General features: G+C 31.5%; 1 protein-coding gene across 1 annotated transcript; it reads left to right on the top strand.

Annotated features, from left to right (window-relative positions):
* Window positions 1-1,792: 1,792 nt before the first annotated feature.
* On the top strand, window positions 1,793-2,695 carry LOC111418516 (uncharacterized). Its single transcript, XM_023051057.2, has 3 exons — window positions 1,793-2,014; window positions 2,075-2,259; window positions 2,322-2,695. The coding sequence occupies exons 1-3, from the start codon at window positions 1,948-1,950 to the stop codon at window positions 2,637-2,639; spliced, it is 570 nt and encodes a 189-aa protein (XP_022906825.2). The 5' UTR covers window positions 1,793-1,947; the 3' UTR covers window positions 2,640-2,695.
* The last annotated feature ends 14,574 nt before the right edge of the window (window positions 2,696-17,269 follow it).

The raw sequence follows: 17,269 nt of genomic DNA, 5'->3' as shown, positions 1-17,269 counted from the left end.
TTGCACTTAGATGCATAGGTATCGATAAAAAAAAGGAATATATGAAAATTTGATGAATATCATTGTTTTACAAGTTGTTAATGGTATCATTCGGGAATCGGAGCATGTTATAAAAAAACTATTGAAACAATAGTTATAGCAAATTTCATTCTTAACAATATTGGTCTCTTGCACATTTGCTCTCATATGAATAGGTATCGACAAAAATATGAAAATATGAAAATTTGTTGAATTTTATTGTTTTACAAGTTGTTAATGGTATCACTCGGGAAACGGAGCATGTTATACAAAAACTTTTGAAACAATAGTTATAGCAAATTTCATTCTTAACAATATTGCTCTCTTGCACTTTTGCTCTTAGATGCATAGATATCAACAAAACTACGAAAATATGAAAATTTGACAAATTTCGTTGTTTTACAAGATGTTAATGGTATCACTCGGGAATCGGAGCATATTATAAAAAAACTTTTGCAACAATAGTTACAGCAAATTTGATTCTTAACAACATTGCTCTCTTGCACTTTTGCACTTAGATGCATAGGTATCGACAAAAATACGAATATATGAAAATTTGATGAATTTCATTATTTTACAAGTTGTTAATGGTATCACTCGGGAATCGGAGCATGTTATAAAAAAGCTTATACAGCAATAGTAGTAGCAAATTTCATTCTTAACAATATTACTCTCTTGCACTTTTGCTCTTAGATGCATAGATATCGACAAAAATACGAATATATGACAATTTGATTAATTTCGTTGTTTTACAAGTTGTTAATGGTATCACTTAGAAATTGGAGCATGTTATAAAAAAGCTTTTGCAACAATAGTTATAGCAAATTTGATTCTTAACAACATTGCGCTCTTGCACTTAGATGCATAGGTATCGACAAAAATACGAATATATGACAATTTGATTAATTTCGTTGTTTTAGAAGTTGTTAATGGTATCACTCAGAAATTGGAGCATGTTATACAAAAACTTTTGGAACAATAGTTATAGCAAATTTCATTCTTAACAATATTACTCTCTTACACTTTTGCTCTTAGATGCATAGATATCGACAAAAACACGATTATATGAAAATTTCATTAATTTCGTTTATTTACAAGTTGTTAATGGTAATAATATATGTTATAAAAAGCTTTTGGAATAAAAGTTGTAGCAAATTTTATTCTTAATCCAAGAAATACAATCAGTTTATTCAGACCCAATTCACAAATTTGTATTCGGAATCAGTTATTAAGAAATTATCTTACAGGACATATCTAAAAAGTTGTGAATAACTAAGAAAATTTTATTTCAATCCTATATTTTAGTGAAACAATTTCTTTGCCGAATAAATTTTAAGTTCATCTACTTTACTGAAATGATAGAAGAAGAAGAACCAAAGAGTTGAGAAATCTCGCGCGACTTTTCAACAGCAGCACGTAACCGAATAAATCAGATAACGGCCGGGGCTCATTTCCCTTTCTGGCCGGAGGTATTAATAAAAAGTGCCCCCGAAACCGATAAATAACACGGAGAAGAGTCTCTCGGTCGCACCGCACGACGACCATCAGGAGCAAAACGAAACTTGGGGGGAATTTCGCTACGCCGTCGCAACGTAGAGGTTCTCGTTCTTGGGGGAGGGCTCTAAATTTTCGGACACGAAGAACCATCGACAGGTACGGTCACGCTATTCTGCGGATCACAGTTTCTCAACTAGTTTTTTTTATTTATTTTCATGGGGTTTGTTTTCAACGAGAAAATGTGGCTGTTGAAAATCATTTCTACACTTTTGATTTCATTTAAAATCGCTCCTTATTATCCAATCATGAGAAGATGAAATTTTATATTAATAATTAATCGGTTGAAAGATAAACTGTGACCTTAGTTGTTACGACCGATCTCATTAATACTCTAAATGCAGTGATTGTGAGAGGTGGATTCAACATTTTAGTATGCAGCATAATTTTAACTTGTTTATATTTTTGATTGCTTTTTTATTTGGTGTAAAATTTGGCTCAGGTAAGCAACTTATATATCAATTTATTAATTAAAATTTCTTAATTTTTGTTGTTTCTTAAGCTAATGATTATTACTGGAGAGATTATAACGGTTCAATCCCAAATGACGCAATTGCAGTTGATGACGATTTATATATTGGACAAATTTATTCGCATTCCAGCGTAATTCCCGGCTCTTTATTTCCTGAACGAAATAAATTCATTTACGAATATATAGGACAAAGAGAAGCTAAAAGTGATATAAAAGTTTATAAAAAAACTTGGTTAGTGTTTTCACTTATTATTAATTAACAAATTATTTGTTGTAGATTTTATGTGCTCCAAATCCGGATAAAATGAAATGGGTTAAATTAAACATGGCAGAGATTTTTGCTGAAAATCCTCATTTCTATGTATCTCAGTTCGAGACAACTCCAAATTGTGTGTTAATTCCCGGTGGGTATGAACACGAAAAATATCGATGGTACATCGGAAAAATTTATCATGAAAATATGTGGAAAATTAGTAAAGTGGATTTGAAACATTTTAAAGCAATTAGCGTATGGTCTAATAATGGTGGTTTTGAACGTATTCAAAATTTTGAGGTGCTATATGCTTGCAAGAAAAATGAAGAAAAATTATCTTAAAGAGTTTATTAAAAAAATTGTAATGGGAAATAAAACTTCATTTATCATACATAAAATGTTTAGTTTTCTTTAAAATGCTATAATCTAATCTCTTGAAAGCTATAATCCCTAACTGTGTATGGAGAGTTGGATTACAAGAATCATAACAAAAATGTTTATGAAAAATAAGAAATTATTTATGGCACTCTCTTGGAAACGATTCTTTAGGGTTCCAGCAATGAAAGAGCAGACATAACAAGTACAATTAAAGCACCAAGGCAAAATTGAGATATATGCCAAGTAATTGGAAGAAACACTAGGTGCAAGTAAACCATGTGACGAGGATCTGGGACGAAAATTTTAAGGAAATAATGTTGGAAGTGGTATCAGAAGTGTTTTGCGTACTGAATGCGAGATAGAAACGAGCTGTTTGGTGGAATGACGAAGTTAAGGTTGAGATAAAGAATCACTGGAAAGAAATAGATGGAGGAACCTCTTAAATGCGAATAAAGTCAAAAACAAGAAAGATAAAGTGAGGAGCCAAAATATTTCAGAGGAAGTTAGTTGAAAACTTTGCTGCAGGATATGACGAAATTCCACCAGAAATGTTGAAATTCTTACGTGAAAGTGTATTACGTAAATCTAAGATCCTAGAACAGTGGATCATGGAAGAAAGAGAGAGCAAATATTTCTTTTATTAATTAATCGATTTCTGCGAGAGAAAATTTTCCACAAAGAGAAGGGACTAAACTAGGGATATACAACACAAAAAGGTATACAATGACCTGCAGAAAGGAGTTACGAAAATGCTAAGTCAGTACAAGAAGAAAATGTGGGATAAGATCCTCATAGAGTGTTGAAAACACCTAAATCGAAACATATGGGAGGAGCTTCTGAAGATGAGAAGGAAGCCAACATCCAAAATGCGATTACAAGTCTAGCTGGTAATGACCATTCGACGACAAAGAAAACGTTAACTTTTTGGCAGACCATTTCAATGCCAGTTCGATAACAATACAGAAATTGATGATAATATTCAAAAAAGAGTAAACCCGGAGCTAAACAGTATCCCTGAGAAAATCAGGAAGTGTTAAAGATTACGAAGAGAGAGGTTAGAAGGAGAATCGGTATATTAAGTCCAAGAAAAGTGGCAGAAATAGATGGCAAAACATTGAAAAATGCAAAATATTCCCAGACTCGTGGAACTCTGGGAAAAGATGTATCGCAGAAGTGTCATTAAATGTATGATTGTTAAAGATTACGGAAAAATTCTGTTAAAGCGACTACAAGAATGTTGAAGATGTAGAAAGAAAAAGACTACTTCCAAAGAATTAATTTGGATTCAGGAATTGTAGAGGCGCTATCCCAGAAGAAAAGAATCTGGCGATTATGGTGATAGGAGATGTCGAAAAGACTCACGACCGTCTGATAAGATGGCCTATTGGCAAAGATAGTTGAAGTCAACCTGGAAGGGAAGCTAGCCAAAGTGACGGCTTAGTTTCTAAGAAATAGGTACTTTCAGGTGATAATGAGAGATAAAGAGTTCGTCGCAAGAAGAATGAAAGATCTGCCACAAGAATCTACACTAATAATGGAACGGATAGATATATCTATATATTTATAGATTTTATCCGAATTTTAAAACTTAATTGGCGAAAATTGCAAAATTCGAAAAAATTGTCGATTATTTCAAAAATTTTTTTCTCAAAAACTAAAAGCGATTTTTCAAAACGGCTTGTTGCATTAAAAAGAGGATACTTTAATTAATAATTGGTGATATTTCCACAAGGATCCTTCAAGAAATTAATTTTATAATGAATTTTGAAAGTTATCGATGAAAATTGCAACATCGAAAATTTTATCAAAACTTCAAATATTGTTTTCTCAAAAACTAAAAGTTATTTTTCAAAACGTGTTAGTTCATTGGAAAGAAGACGCTTTTATTAATATTTTGGGAAATTTTCATACTCATTTTCCAAGAAATGGATTTTATAGGAATTTTTAAAACTTAATTGACGAAAATTGCAAAATTTTAAAAGATTTTCGATCATTTTAAAAATTTATTTCTCAAAAACTAAAAGCGATTTTTCAAAACGGCTTGTTGCATTAAAAAGAGGATACTTTAAATAATAATTGGTGATATTTTCACAAGGATCCTTGAAGAAATAAATTTTATAGCGAAATTTGAAAATTATCGATGAAAATTGCAACTACGAAAATTTTATCAAATCTTCAAATATTGTTGTCTCAAAAACGGAAATTTTTTCAAAACGGGCTTGTTCATTAGAAAGAGGACACTTTCATTAACACTATAGGAAATTTTCATACTCTTACTCCAAGAAATGGATTTTATACGAATTTTTAAAACTTAATTGGCGAAAATTGCAAAATTCGATAAAATTGTCGATTATTTCAAAAATTTATTTCTCAAAAACTAATGACGATTTTTCAAAACGGCTTGTTGCATTAAAAAGAAGATGCTTTAATTAATAATTGGTGATATTTCCACAAGGATTCTTCAAGAAATAAATTTTATAGTGAATTTTGAAGGTTATCGATGAAAATTGCAACATCGAAAATTTTATCAAAACGTCAAATATTGTTTTTTCAAAAACTAAAAGTTTTTTTTTCAAAACGTGTTGGTTCATTGGAAAGAGGACAGTTTTATTAACATTTTAGGAAATTTTCATACTCATATTCCAAGAACTGAATTTTATACGAATTTTTAAAACTTAATTGGCGAAAATTACAAAATGTCGATTATTTCAAAAATTTATTTCTCAAAAACTAAAAGCGATTTTTCAAAACAGCTTGTTGCATTAAAAAGAAGATACTTTAATTAATAATTAGCGATATTTCCACAAGGATTCTTCAAGAAATAAATTTTATAGCGAATTTGGAAGGTTATCGATGAAAATTGCAACATCGAAAATTTTATCAAATCTTCAAATATTCTTTTCTCAAAACCTAAAAGTTATTTTCCAAAACGTGTTGGTTCATTGGAAAGAGGACACTTTTATTAACACTTTGGGACATTTTCATACTCATATTCCAAGAAATGGATCTTACACGAATTTTTAAAACTTAATTGGCGAAAGTTACAAAATGTCGATTACTTCAAAAATTTATTTCTCAAAAACTAAAAGCGATTTTTCAAAACGGCTTGTTGCATTAAAAAGAGGATACTTTAAATAATAATTAGTGATATTTCCATAAGGATCCTTCAAGAAATTAATTTTATAGCGAATTTTGAAAGTTATCGATGAAAATTACAATATCGAAAATTTTATCAAAACTTCAAATGTTGTTTTCTCAAAAACTAAAAGTTGTTTTTCAAAACGTGTTGGTTCATTGGAAAGAGGACAGTTTTATTAACATTTTAAGAAATTTTCATACTCATATTCCAAGAACTGGATTTTATACGAATTTTTAAAACTTAATCGGCGAAAATTGCAAAATTTGAAAAAATTGTCGTTCATTTCAAAAATTTATTTCTCAACAACTAAAATCGATTTTTTGCATTAAAAAGAGGACACTTTAATTAATAATTGGTGATATTTCCACAGGGATCCTGCAAGAAACTAATTTTATAGCGAATTTTGAAAATTATCGATGAAAATTGCAACATCGAAAATTTGATCAAAACTTCAAATATGGTTTTCTCAAAAACTAAAAGTTATTTTTCAAAACGTGTTGGTTCATTGGAAAGAGGACACTTTTATTAACACTTTGGGACATTTTTATGCACATATTCCAAGAAATAAATTTTATACGAATTTTTTAAACTTAATCGGCGAAAATTGCAAAATTCGAAAAAATTGTCGATTATTTCAAAAATTTATTTCTCAAGAACTAGAAGTGATTCTTCAAAACGGCTTGTTGCATTAAAAAGAGGATACTTTAATTAATAATTGGTGATATTTCCACAAAGATCCTTCAAGAAATTAATTTTATAGTGAATTTTGAAGGTTATCGATGAAAATTGCAACATCGAAAATTTTATTAAAACTTCAAATATTGTTTTCTCAAAAACTAAAAGTTATTTTTCAAAACGTGTTGGTTCATAGGAAAAAGGGCTTTTTGCATTAAAAAGAGGATACTTTAATAAATAATCGAAAGTGATAACAGCGACAGTTCTGTTAGTGAATGAATGTGGTGATGAATTACAAGCGAAGAGAAGAAAACTAGACGAAACTGCAACAAGAGATTTTATATATCGTATTAGGATTGTTACAATGAAGTTGCTAAAGACAAAGCTGATATAAATAAAGTTGTATTCAATGAAAAAAGTCCAATTGGGGTTGAACTTGATTATTATCTGCAGTGTCCAAAACCTAAAAGAGTACCAATACTGCTATATTGGTTGCATAATTGCAATGATGACGTCGGGTACGATAATTAATTAACACACTGTAGATCCTATAGGAAATTTTTCGCTCAATGAGTCTCTATAATCTCTTTACTATAATCTTCAGTCGTGGAAAATCACCTTCATTTAATATATTCTTCAAAATTTGCATTAATAGTAACTTTGTGTGTTTTGGCCTATAGGTGCATTAACTAATTGATATATATTTTTATGCACATGAGCACAACAAACCTGTACGTTTGTAACTGTTGGATCTCTTTCAGAAGAATTGAGTACTACTTTGTATGCGTACTTTAAGAAATCTAAGACGGTACTATCATTGGATGCTACCATTTTAGCGTTTAATATTGCAAAACTGAAATCAATAACGAATATACTCCATGCAGTCTATCAAGTTTTTTTAATGCTTCCGTTTTGACTTTTCTATAAATTGATGAACCTTTCACGTTTCCAAGATTCGTGCAACGAACACTACTTTTAGAAACATCTTGAATCTGTTTTAATGTGCCATTCCTCATATACTCTTCTTCCTACACCATTTACATTACGGCTTAGTAGTTCTATATGACTAAAATTTTAGGATGTACTTACTAAAAACTTACTTGCCACTAAGCATCCTTTAGTTCTATGGTTAATAATACAAATTTTGTACAAAATGGATGACCACAAATCGTAGATCTTGAGTTTTGATATTACTTAAGTTTATTTCACAGATTTGTTGCTGTCGTCACACGGATTCGCAAATAATATTGTGGAATATACTCGAATTCCAGAGATTTTATCGTAGAATTTCGGCGAATTGTGTGTCGAATAATGGGTGAAATAATGGTTCGGTCGACATTTCGTAATGGATACGCGCGTTCACGTTCCGAAACGTTTATACATATACGAGTGTGTGTCTACGATGTACTATACACTGTGTATGTGTGAGAACGCGTTTTTGTCGCATTCCTTTTGCCCGGACAAACAGTGATAATGGCAGAGTTATGCAACCGGCCACGCATAAATCTTGTCGCTCGGTCGCTGCCTCTATTGCCTCGGATCACGCCATCCGCGACGTACGTTGAATAATTGTCCTTCCCATGTTCCACGCGAGTGTCTCCCCATGATCTTTCATTTTAAAGCCACTTAATTGAAAATCGCCATAATTATTTAAAAAAAAAATTTTAAAGGTTGCCTTTGAAGATGGAATTTTAACCGAAACGTGTGAGACGTTCTTTTGGGAATAACGTCGGGAATTTTCCTCGGAGTGTCGATAATGTTCCCCATTATATCATAAATCGGCGATTTTCCCCACGAACGAATCCTCTTTTCCCCAACAGAGTCATCTGCATGTGTCAGAAAAAAGTTTTCACCTAAAAAAATTTGTTTTTAATTTATGACTCATCAAATATATCTTCATCTACTCATTATAATAAACCCAACATAAATCAATTGAGAGAATAATTGACGCAATGCGCTAAACGGGCCGATGCCAACGGCGAGCGACCACCACATTCGGTGGCAATGAACTTAACTTACACATTTACCTCTCATCATCTCTCTCTTTCCCTCCTTCATCGTTATTACTTTGTGTGTGAATCTCATTAATCTTTGACTCGTTTTCATTTCGCAAACTTGAAGATGTCCACAAAAAGAGTAAAACGACTGAGTGCAATTAAAAAGATTGCCAACAAAACTGTTGTTAATAAAAAAAAGCGAGAATTTCTTCTTCTACTGGTTGTGTAGGTAACGTTTTAATAGCTTTAGGGTAAGTCTTCTAGGAGGGACGAGTGTAATAAAGACGGTTTTGTTTTTTGGTCGTTTTAATGATTGTAACGATCGAAGAAGTGGGCTCTGAAAAAGAAGGATGGCTTTGAGAGAAAGCCCTCAGGGATGGAAGTGGTTATGTTAAATTGACTTGAAGTGGTGGTTTTCACGCTGGTAATGATATGATAACGTGATTGTTTCTGTAATAGAACATCCGTTTTTAAAATGAAAATAATAAAAACTGACTAAACTGGTTACTATATTACACTTATTTCCTTCGTAATTGATTCGAGTTAATTCTCACCACAGAAAATCTTGGAAGACAAAAGATTTGAGTCTTTCAAGAATTTTTATCATTAAGTTCTTTATCAGTCATTACATCTGTAGTATCTCTTTAAGTAAAATTATCGACACCTTCTAAATCCAATCATCTTCTCCTGCAAGATGATTCTCCATCTCATGATTGGACGTGATTATGGCAAAATCTCTTTCGCTGCCTTCCCCATCTCACAATGTAGCATGAAGTTCTTAATTTCGTCCTATCTAGTCTGCCCTAAGATTGTCCTCAGGATGCTCATTTCTGCTACTGTTGGGTTTTATTGCCTACCAACTTACATCTTGTTGGCTCTCTTGCAACCACCACTCTTCTAATTTTTAATGTAGAGACAACCATGTTTATGATTTCGCTCGCTTGATAGAACATGTGTAATTATCTTTGCGAGTTATCCTCTGAGTTGGAAATTATCGCAACAACTTTAGCATATTATGCAAGTTTTCTTTTGACTATTATTTTATCCATTTATAAGTTGAACAAAAATGGGCTGAGAGTAGCACCTTGTTGGATGCCACCTGGTGTGGGGATGTCTTCGGTTATTTCTTCTATCAATAAGAATCAGTTCAAGGATGGAAGTATGTAAAGCAGAAAAGATTCAAAATATGCTTCAAGAAACGCAACAACTTGATGTTAATATAATGGGTCTGAGCGAAATCAAATGGTCCTGCTCAGGAGAAATTCATACCACAGTCAACTTGTTTTAAGAAGAAAGAAGAAATTTTATGATGACATCCAACAGGCCCTAAATATAGTGAAAAATCGAGATATCATAGATAACATCATTCAGGAATCATTGGCGATCAACAACATCACATACCCGGACAATATCATACTTATAGCAGAATCCTTGGTAGGAGTTCAAACCGTAATGGATCAGGTTGTGAAAAAAAATGAAGAGAGAGGACTCACTCTGAATACTAAGAAGGCCAAGTTTATGATTATTTCAAAGTTACAACAACAACAAGAACAACTGCGGAATGAAGGAGAAAGTCGGACAAGTACTTGTTTCAGTGTTTAACGTATTTCCAGTGCTTTCATTTGGCGCAGGGAAGCGTGAATACTTAAGAAGAATAATATTGACTAGTTTGAAGCATTTGAGATGTGGTGTTACAGAAGAATTCTGAGAATAAGCTGGGCGAGCAGAACAGCAAGCACGGAGATATTAGGAAAATTGGAGAAAGAAAGAGAAATTATCAACACCATTAAAATCAGAAAACTGTATCTTCCAGTATCTTGTAGTCATGTGACCAGGGGGAAGAAATACTCACATTCATAATCATTTATTCAAGGCAAGATACTAGGACAGTCTCTATCAGTCAATTCCATGTAAGTTCTGCAATTCACGCAATCATATCAGTGCATCTCCGTGTATTTTGAAGTTTTGTTGAAATTGTTACGGTCAAGGTTAACGTTTCAGCACCGTACGTCATAACTGATAATACGCATTCGTTAAATGTTTTGCGTTTTAGACAGATTGGCAAGATATTTTTGATATTTTTTACTCTTATCTAGAATTTGCATGTTCGATTCATTTAGACTATCGGCAATAAAATTTAGAAAATTTACCGGTTTCCTCGTTATTTCTTCTTATTAACCTGTATTTCTCTTCGTTGGTTTTTTCCGCTGTATACCAATTTGTAACTCTCATATGTTGATGTTTTCTGTCTTTTTTCTTTCTTTCTGAGATTTCTGAGATATATCGATGTTATGGTTCCTCATGTCGATCATAACTTCTCGATTTCTTCCATTCTAAGACGTAATGTTTCAACAAGCTAGTCTGTAATGGTTTTATCATGCTTTCGATTTTTCTCTCATTGTCCCTTTATCATAGCAGTTTTCACCAGGAGTAAAATTTAGATTTAGCTAACTTTTTTATTTGTTTTACACCCCTCCATCGCCGGCATTTTTTTACAACAAAACTTTTTTAATTTTCCATCGAACTCTTAAAATGTCCGAATCTTGATTTTCTTTCAAACTTTTCACCAAGTTGGACTTTCTTTCTTCTAGCATACTGCCGAGTACTGTCTTCTCGATTGGTTCCAACATTAAGTAGTTAACGTGGAATGAAGTAGCAGTTGTTGATCAAAATTCTATTTCTAAACGATTCTAATTTTTTCACATCCTTGTAATATTTCAAAATTTTTTATTTAATATATTAACAACGCCGCTGTCAGATTTTATTATCCTTATTTTTCTCAACGATCTTTGCTTCCTTGGTCCCACAGCGAAGGGAAAGTGTAGATCCTTGTGGCAGAACTTCTTTCATTCTTCTTACGACAAACACTTTATTTCCCATTATCACCTGAAAGTACATATTGTTTAGAAACTAAGTCCTCACTTTGGCTAGATTCCCTTCTAGATTGGCTTCAACCATCTTAGCCAATAGGCCATCTTATCAGACGGTCATAAGCCTTTTCGACATCTGCTATCACCATAATTGCCAGATTCTTTTCTTCTAGGATAGTTTCAACGTCCTGATAAGATTCGCTGCTTCCTGTATAGCTGCTTTACGATCCCTAAATAAAAATTAATTTATCGGAAATAGTACTTTCATTTCTACATCTTCTTGCATTCGCTCCAGCAGAATTCATTCCAGAATCATCAACCATACATTTGATTACACCTCTGTGATACATCTTTTCCCATCGTCATTTTCCACGAGTCTGGGAATGTCTGGCACATTATTATCCCGTTAACTATGTTCATGATTTACATATTGCATTTTTCAGAAGCATCTCCAGTGCCTTGTTTGATGCCACTTTTCTTTGATTTAATATATCGATTCTCCTTCTAATCTCTTCCTCCATTAGCCAGCCAGACTTTGTAGTCGCATTATGGATGTTGGCTTCCTTCTCATCTTCTACAGACGCTCCTCCCATAGGTTTAGATACAGGTATTTTCAGCCCTCTATGAGGATCTTATCCCACATTTTCTTCTTGTACTAACTTAACATTCTCATAGCTGCTTTCTGCAGGTGATAGAACACCTTTTTATGTTATATATCCCTAGTTTGGCTCCAATCCCATATAATTCCGATACACCACTTTCACTTAAGAATCTCAACATTTCTGGTGGAATTTCGTCATATCCTGCAGTAGTGATTTAAATTATCGATGAAAATTGCAACATCGCAAATTTTATCAAAACTTCAATTCCTATCAATTCCTGCACATTATCTATGAGCCAAAACACACAATGTTACTATTAAAGCAAATTTTGAAGAATATATTAAATGAAGGTGATTTTCAACGACTGGAGATTATAGTAGAGAGATTATACAGACTCATTGTAAAGAGCGGAAAATTTCCTATAGGATCTATATAGATGGTCTCGGAGTTTTGACCGTATCATATAAGAAAGTTGTGAGGTCGCAATTTTGAGGTGTATTCGGAACACATCGATGTTCCCTATTTTTTTCGCTGTGGATATCGAGATATCGATATCTCGGTTTTAGATGAAGGAAAGATCAGGCTTTCTAGAGGTGTATTTAATAATCCGCTATTTCTAAAGACAACGAAGATATCGGCTTGTAAAGAATATCGGCTTCATCATTGCAAGTATGCAACCAATATCACAGTATACGCGATTTGTACGCGATTTGCGTATTGCAATACCCATACTGTGATATTGGTTGCATACTTGCAATGATAACGTCGGGTACGATAATTAATTAACACACTGTAGATAGAAACACAAGGGTATTAGTTTGTAACTGTCGTCTGCGATTACATCAACTTTTTGCTATCAAATGTGATAAGGAAAATCAACACAAAGTGTGAGAAGAAAAAGAAAGAAATTTCTTGGTTTAACATGCGAGTGACGTGGTTTTAATTAAATCAGGAATATAACCTTTGCTTCGCCATTCAGATTTTCCATCTAACGATATTTTCTTTATTCCCTCCGTCTTGGCGATAAGATCGAATTAAAATAAAATTTAACACTTTAAGATTTTAGTTTTCAAAAGTTTATTCCATAAAATAAGCTTACTAAACAAATTTACGAGTAGAAACATGGCATTTTTGAGTGATTTACGGTTGGTCTTGGAAAAACACCGCCGTCTCGGTCGGTTTTTTTTTTCTTTTTCAAAGAATAAAATAAAAATCCGTGGATTTAGAACGGTCCGCGAGTGTCTCACGTGCTCAAAGCTACACGTACTCTGTTCGCCGTCGTAGTCCGCTTACCGGTTTTATGTATGTCGACGACATGCGCCCGGAATGTCCTACACGATGTCCACATTTCAACGGAAAGTGTCGCGTAAAATTAACTCTCTGAAATGGACTTTCAACTGCAAAGGCACCCACTGATTTTTAAAAGCGAATAAAGATACAAATTCTTGTTAAGCTCGAAATAGTTTCTCCGGTTACGTGTTATGTAAACAATCTTGTTGTGTAAGTTGAGCAGGATCAATAGAGTTAATTGACTGTGATAAGGCAATTATCTAATTTAATGGTTACATTTGAGGTGAATTACATATTCAATTGTGTATCATGTAATTGATACGGTCTTAGTACCACTAATTAAACAAGAAATTGTTAGACTAGAATTATATTGACTTTATCATTCAATCGCATCATCTCAATTTGTAGGAATGAAAAAATTATATTTGATGAGTTGAATTACAATTAAATTTGCTCCAAAATGCTTTTTATTTTAATGTAATATCTCAATGGGTTCTTGAGATACAATGCTTTAAAGTTCTTTTAATCTCATCTTATCCTCAATCATTGTGGGGTACTTTAATTAAAAAATCGCATCATTCCAATTTATTTATTCTTTGGAAAAAGGGTTTTTGTTTTATTGTAATATCTCAATTGGTTCTTGAGATACGATGCTTTGAAGTTGTATCAATGTCAATTCAACCTCAATCAAAACAGTGTGGCTTATCTAAAAAATCGTATCATCGAGATTTATAGGAATGAAGATTTTGTGTAGTGAATCACAATTAAATTTGCTTCAAAATGGTTTTTATTTCATTACTATATCTCAATTGGTTCTTGAGCTACGGTGTTTTGAAGTTGTATCAATATCAATTCAACCTCAATCAAAATTGTGTGGATTTAAAAAATCGTAGAATCGGGATTTATAGGAATGAAGAAATTATATTTTGTGTATTGAATCACAAATAAATTTGCTCCAAAATGGTTGTTATTTCATTGGTATATCTCAATTGGTTCTTGAGATACGGTGTTTTGAAGTTGTATCAATATCAATTCAACCTCAATCAAAATTGTGTGGATTTAAAAAATCGTAGAATCGGGATTTATAGGAATGAAGAATTTATATCTTGTGTGTTGAATCACAATTAAATTTGCTCCAAAATGGTTTTTATTTCATTACTATATCTCAATTAGTTCTTGAGATACGATGCTTTGAAGTTGTATTAACATCAATTTAACCTTAATCAAAATAGTGCGGATTTAGAAAATCGTAATATCGGGATTTATAGGAATGAAGAAATTATATTTCTTGTGCTGAATCACAATAAAATTTGCTCCGAAATGGTTTGTATTTCACTGTCGTATCTCAATTAGTTCTTGAGATACAATGATTTGAACTTCAATATCTCTTCAACCTCAATTAAAACAGTGTGGCTTATTTAAAAAATCATAGCATAGGAATTTATAGGAATGAAGAAATTGTATATTGTGAGTTGAATTACAATTAAATTTGTTCCAAAATAGTTTTCACTTCATTGCTATATCTCAATTTGTTCTTGAGATACGATGCTTTGAAGTTGTATTACTATCACTTCAACCTTAATCAAAATAGTGTGTATTTAAAAAATCGTAGCATGGGGATTTATAGGAATGAAGAAATTATATTTTGTATGTTGAATCATAATTAAATTAGCTCCAAAATGGCTTTTATTTCATTGCTATATCTCAATTGGTTCTTAAGATACGATGCTTTGAAGTTGTATCAATATCAATTCAACCTCAATCAAAATAGTGTTGAATTAAAAAATCGTAGCATCGGGATTTATAGGAATGAAGAAATTATATTTGGTGTGTTGAATCACAATTAAATTTGCTCCAAAATGATTTTTATTTCATTGCTATATCTCAATTAGTTCTTGAGATACGATGTTTTGAAGTTGTATGAATACTAATTCATCCTTAAACAAAATAGCGTGGCTTATTTAAAAAATCGTAGCTTCGAGATTTATAGGAATGAAGAAATTATATTTTGTGTGTTGAATCACAATTAAATTTACTTCAAAATGGTTTTTATTTCATTGCTATATCTCAATTAGTACTTGAGATACGATATTTTGAAGTTGTATCAATATTAATTCATCCTAAATCAAAATAGTGTTGAATTAAAAAATCGTAGCATCGGGATTTATAGGAATGAAGAAATTATATTTGGTGTGTTGAATCACAATTAAATTTGCTCCAAAATGATTTTTATTTCATTGCTATATCTCAATTAGTTCTTGAGATACGATGTTTTGAAGTTGTATGAATACTAATTCATCCTTAATCAAAATAGAGTGGCTTATTTAAAAAATCGTAGCTTCGAGATTTATAGGAATGAAGAAATTATATTTTGTGTGTTGAATCACAATTAAATTTACTTCAAAATGGTTTTTATTTCATTGCTATATCTCAATTAGTACTTGAGATACGATATTTTGAAGTTGTATCAATATTAATTCATCCTAAATCAAAATAGAGTGGCTTAGTTAAAAAATCGTGGCATCGGGATTTATAGGAATAAAGAAATTATATTTTATGTGTTAAATCACAATTAAATTTGTTGCAAAATGGTTTTTATTTCATTGCTATATCTCAATTACTTCTTGAGATACGATGTTTTGAAGTTGTATCAATATCAATTCAACCTCAATCAAAACAGTGTGGTTTATTTGAAAAATCGTAGCATCCGGATTTATAAGAATGAAGAAATTATATTTTGTGTGTTAAATCACAATTAAATTCTCTCCAAAATGGTTTTTATTTCATTATAATATCTCAATTGGTTCTTGAGATACGATGCTTTGAAGTTATATCAATATCAATTCATCCTCAATCAAAATAGAGTGGCTTATTTAAAAAATCGAAACATCGAGATATACATTTAGAAATGAAGGAATTAGATTTCGAGCGTTTTGGCAGGATTAAATTTGTTATAAAATGCTTTATATTTCATCTCGATTTCTCATCTACTTCTTGAGATATAATTTTTTTAAATTTATTCTTTACTAACCGAACAAAGAGGAAGAAAGATTTTTTTAATAAATCGTATCTCAAGAACGAATTGAGATATCATTATTAAATAAAGTACATTTTAAAGCAAATTTAATGTAGATTTAATGTGCCACAAATGATTTCTTATTTTCCATAAACATCGTTATTATGATTTTTTAAATGCAACACTGCATTGTTATAATCATGAAACATAAATTTAAAAAATTTGTATCTCAAGAACGAATTGAGATATCATCATGAAATAAAAAGCAATTTAAAGCAAATTTATTTAGCATTTAATATTTTGAAGATCATTTCTTCAAATCTTCAAATTTGTAAGTTATGATTTTTTGATTGTAACCATACCCAACTTTATACGTTAATGTTAGGGTAATTAATTTTTACGTATCTCAAAAACTAATTGAGATATCGTCATGAAATAGAAAGCAGTTTGAAGTAAATTTAATGTGAATTTAATGCACAATAAATAATTTGTTATTTCCAAAACATATCGTTGTAATGATTTCTTTAAGGCAAGTCTGCATGTTTGATTATTATAAAAAGAAAAATGTAAATTTAAAAAATCTGAGACATTAATGTTTATGTCCCATTAATGGGACATAAATAATTTCTTATTTTCCATAAACATCGTTGTTATGATTTTTTAAATCCAGCTCTGTATGTTTGATTGTTATAGATATGAAATATAGATTTTGAAAAGTCCTTAGTAAGATTACACCAGTATTATTTGGAGTGGTTTACAATCAATTTCAAACTATTTCATGTTTGGTAATGTTAAAGTTTTATCATTTTTCAAGTATAAAGCACAAATCCAATGAGTACCGTTCAAACGGTTTTTATCTGGATACATTACACCGTTCACATCGCGAATTATCCAGAAATGTTTAGGTAAAAACTAAAAATTAATGTAATTATAAACGACTCACCGAATGGATGTTGTTTCCCTTGGATTTTTACTTCAAAGTTCAGCTGGAAAGAAAAGAATTAA

This window comes from Onthophagus taurus, chromosome 3 (assembly GCF_036711975.1).
Source record: "Onthophagus taurus isolate NC chromosome 3, IU_Otau_3.0, whole genome shotgun sequence".
NCBI classification, from domain to species: domain Eukaryota; kingdom Metazoa; phylum Arthropoda; class Insecta; order Coleoptera; family Scarabaeidae; genus Onthophagus; species Onthophagus taurus.
This window is presented reverse-complemented; position numbering and strand designations above follow the sequence as displayed.

Coding starts and splice junctions, on each gene's coding strand:
- LOC111418516 (XM_023051057.2), top strand. CDS start 1,948: ATGCAGCATAATTTTAACTTGTTTATATTTTTGATTGCTTTTTTATTT. Junction 2,015..2,074: donor TGGTGTAAAATTTGGCTCAG/GTAAGCAACTTA, acceptor TTGTTTCTTAAG/CTAATGATTATTACTGGAGA. Junction 2,260..2,321: donor AAGCTAAAAGTGATATAAAA/GTTTATAAAAAA, acceptor TATTTGTTGTAG/ATTTTATGTGCTCCAAATCC.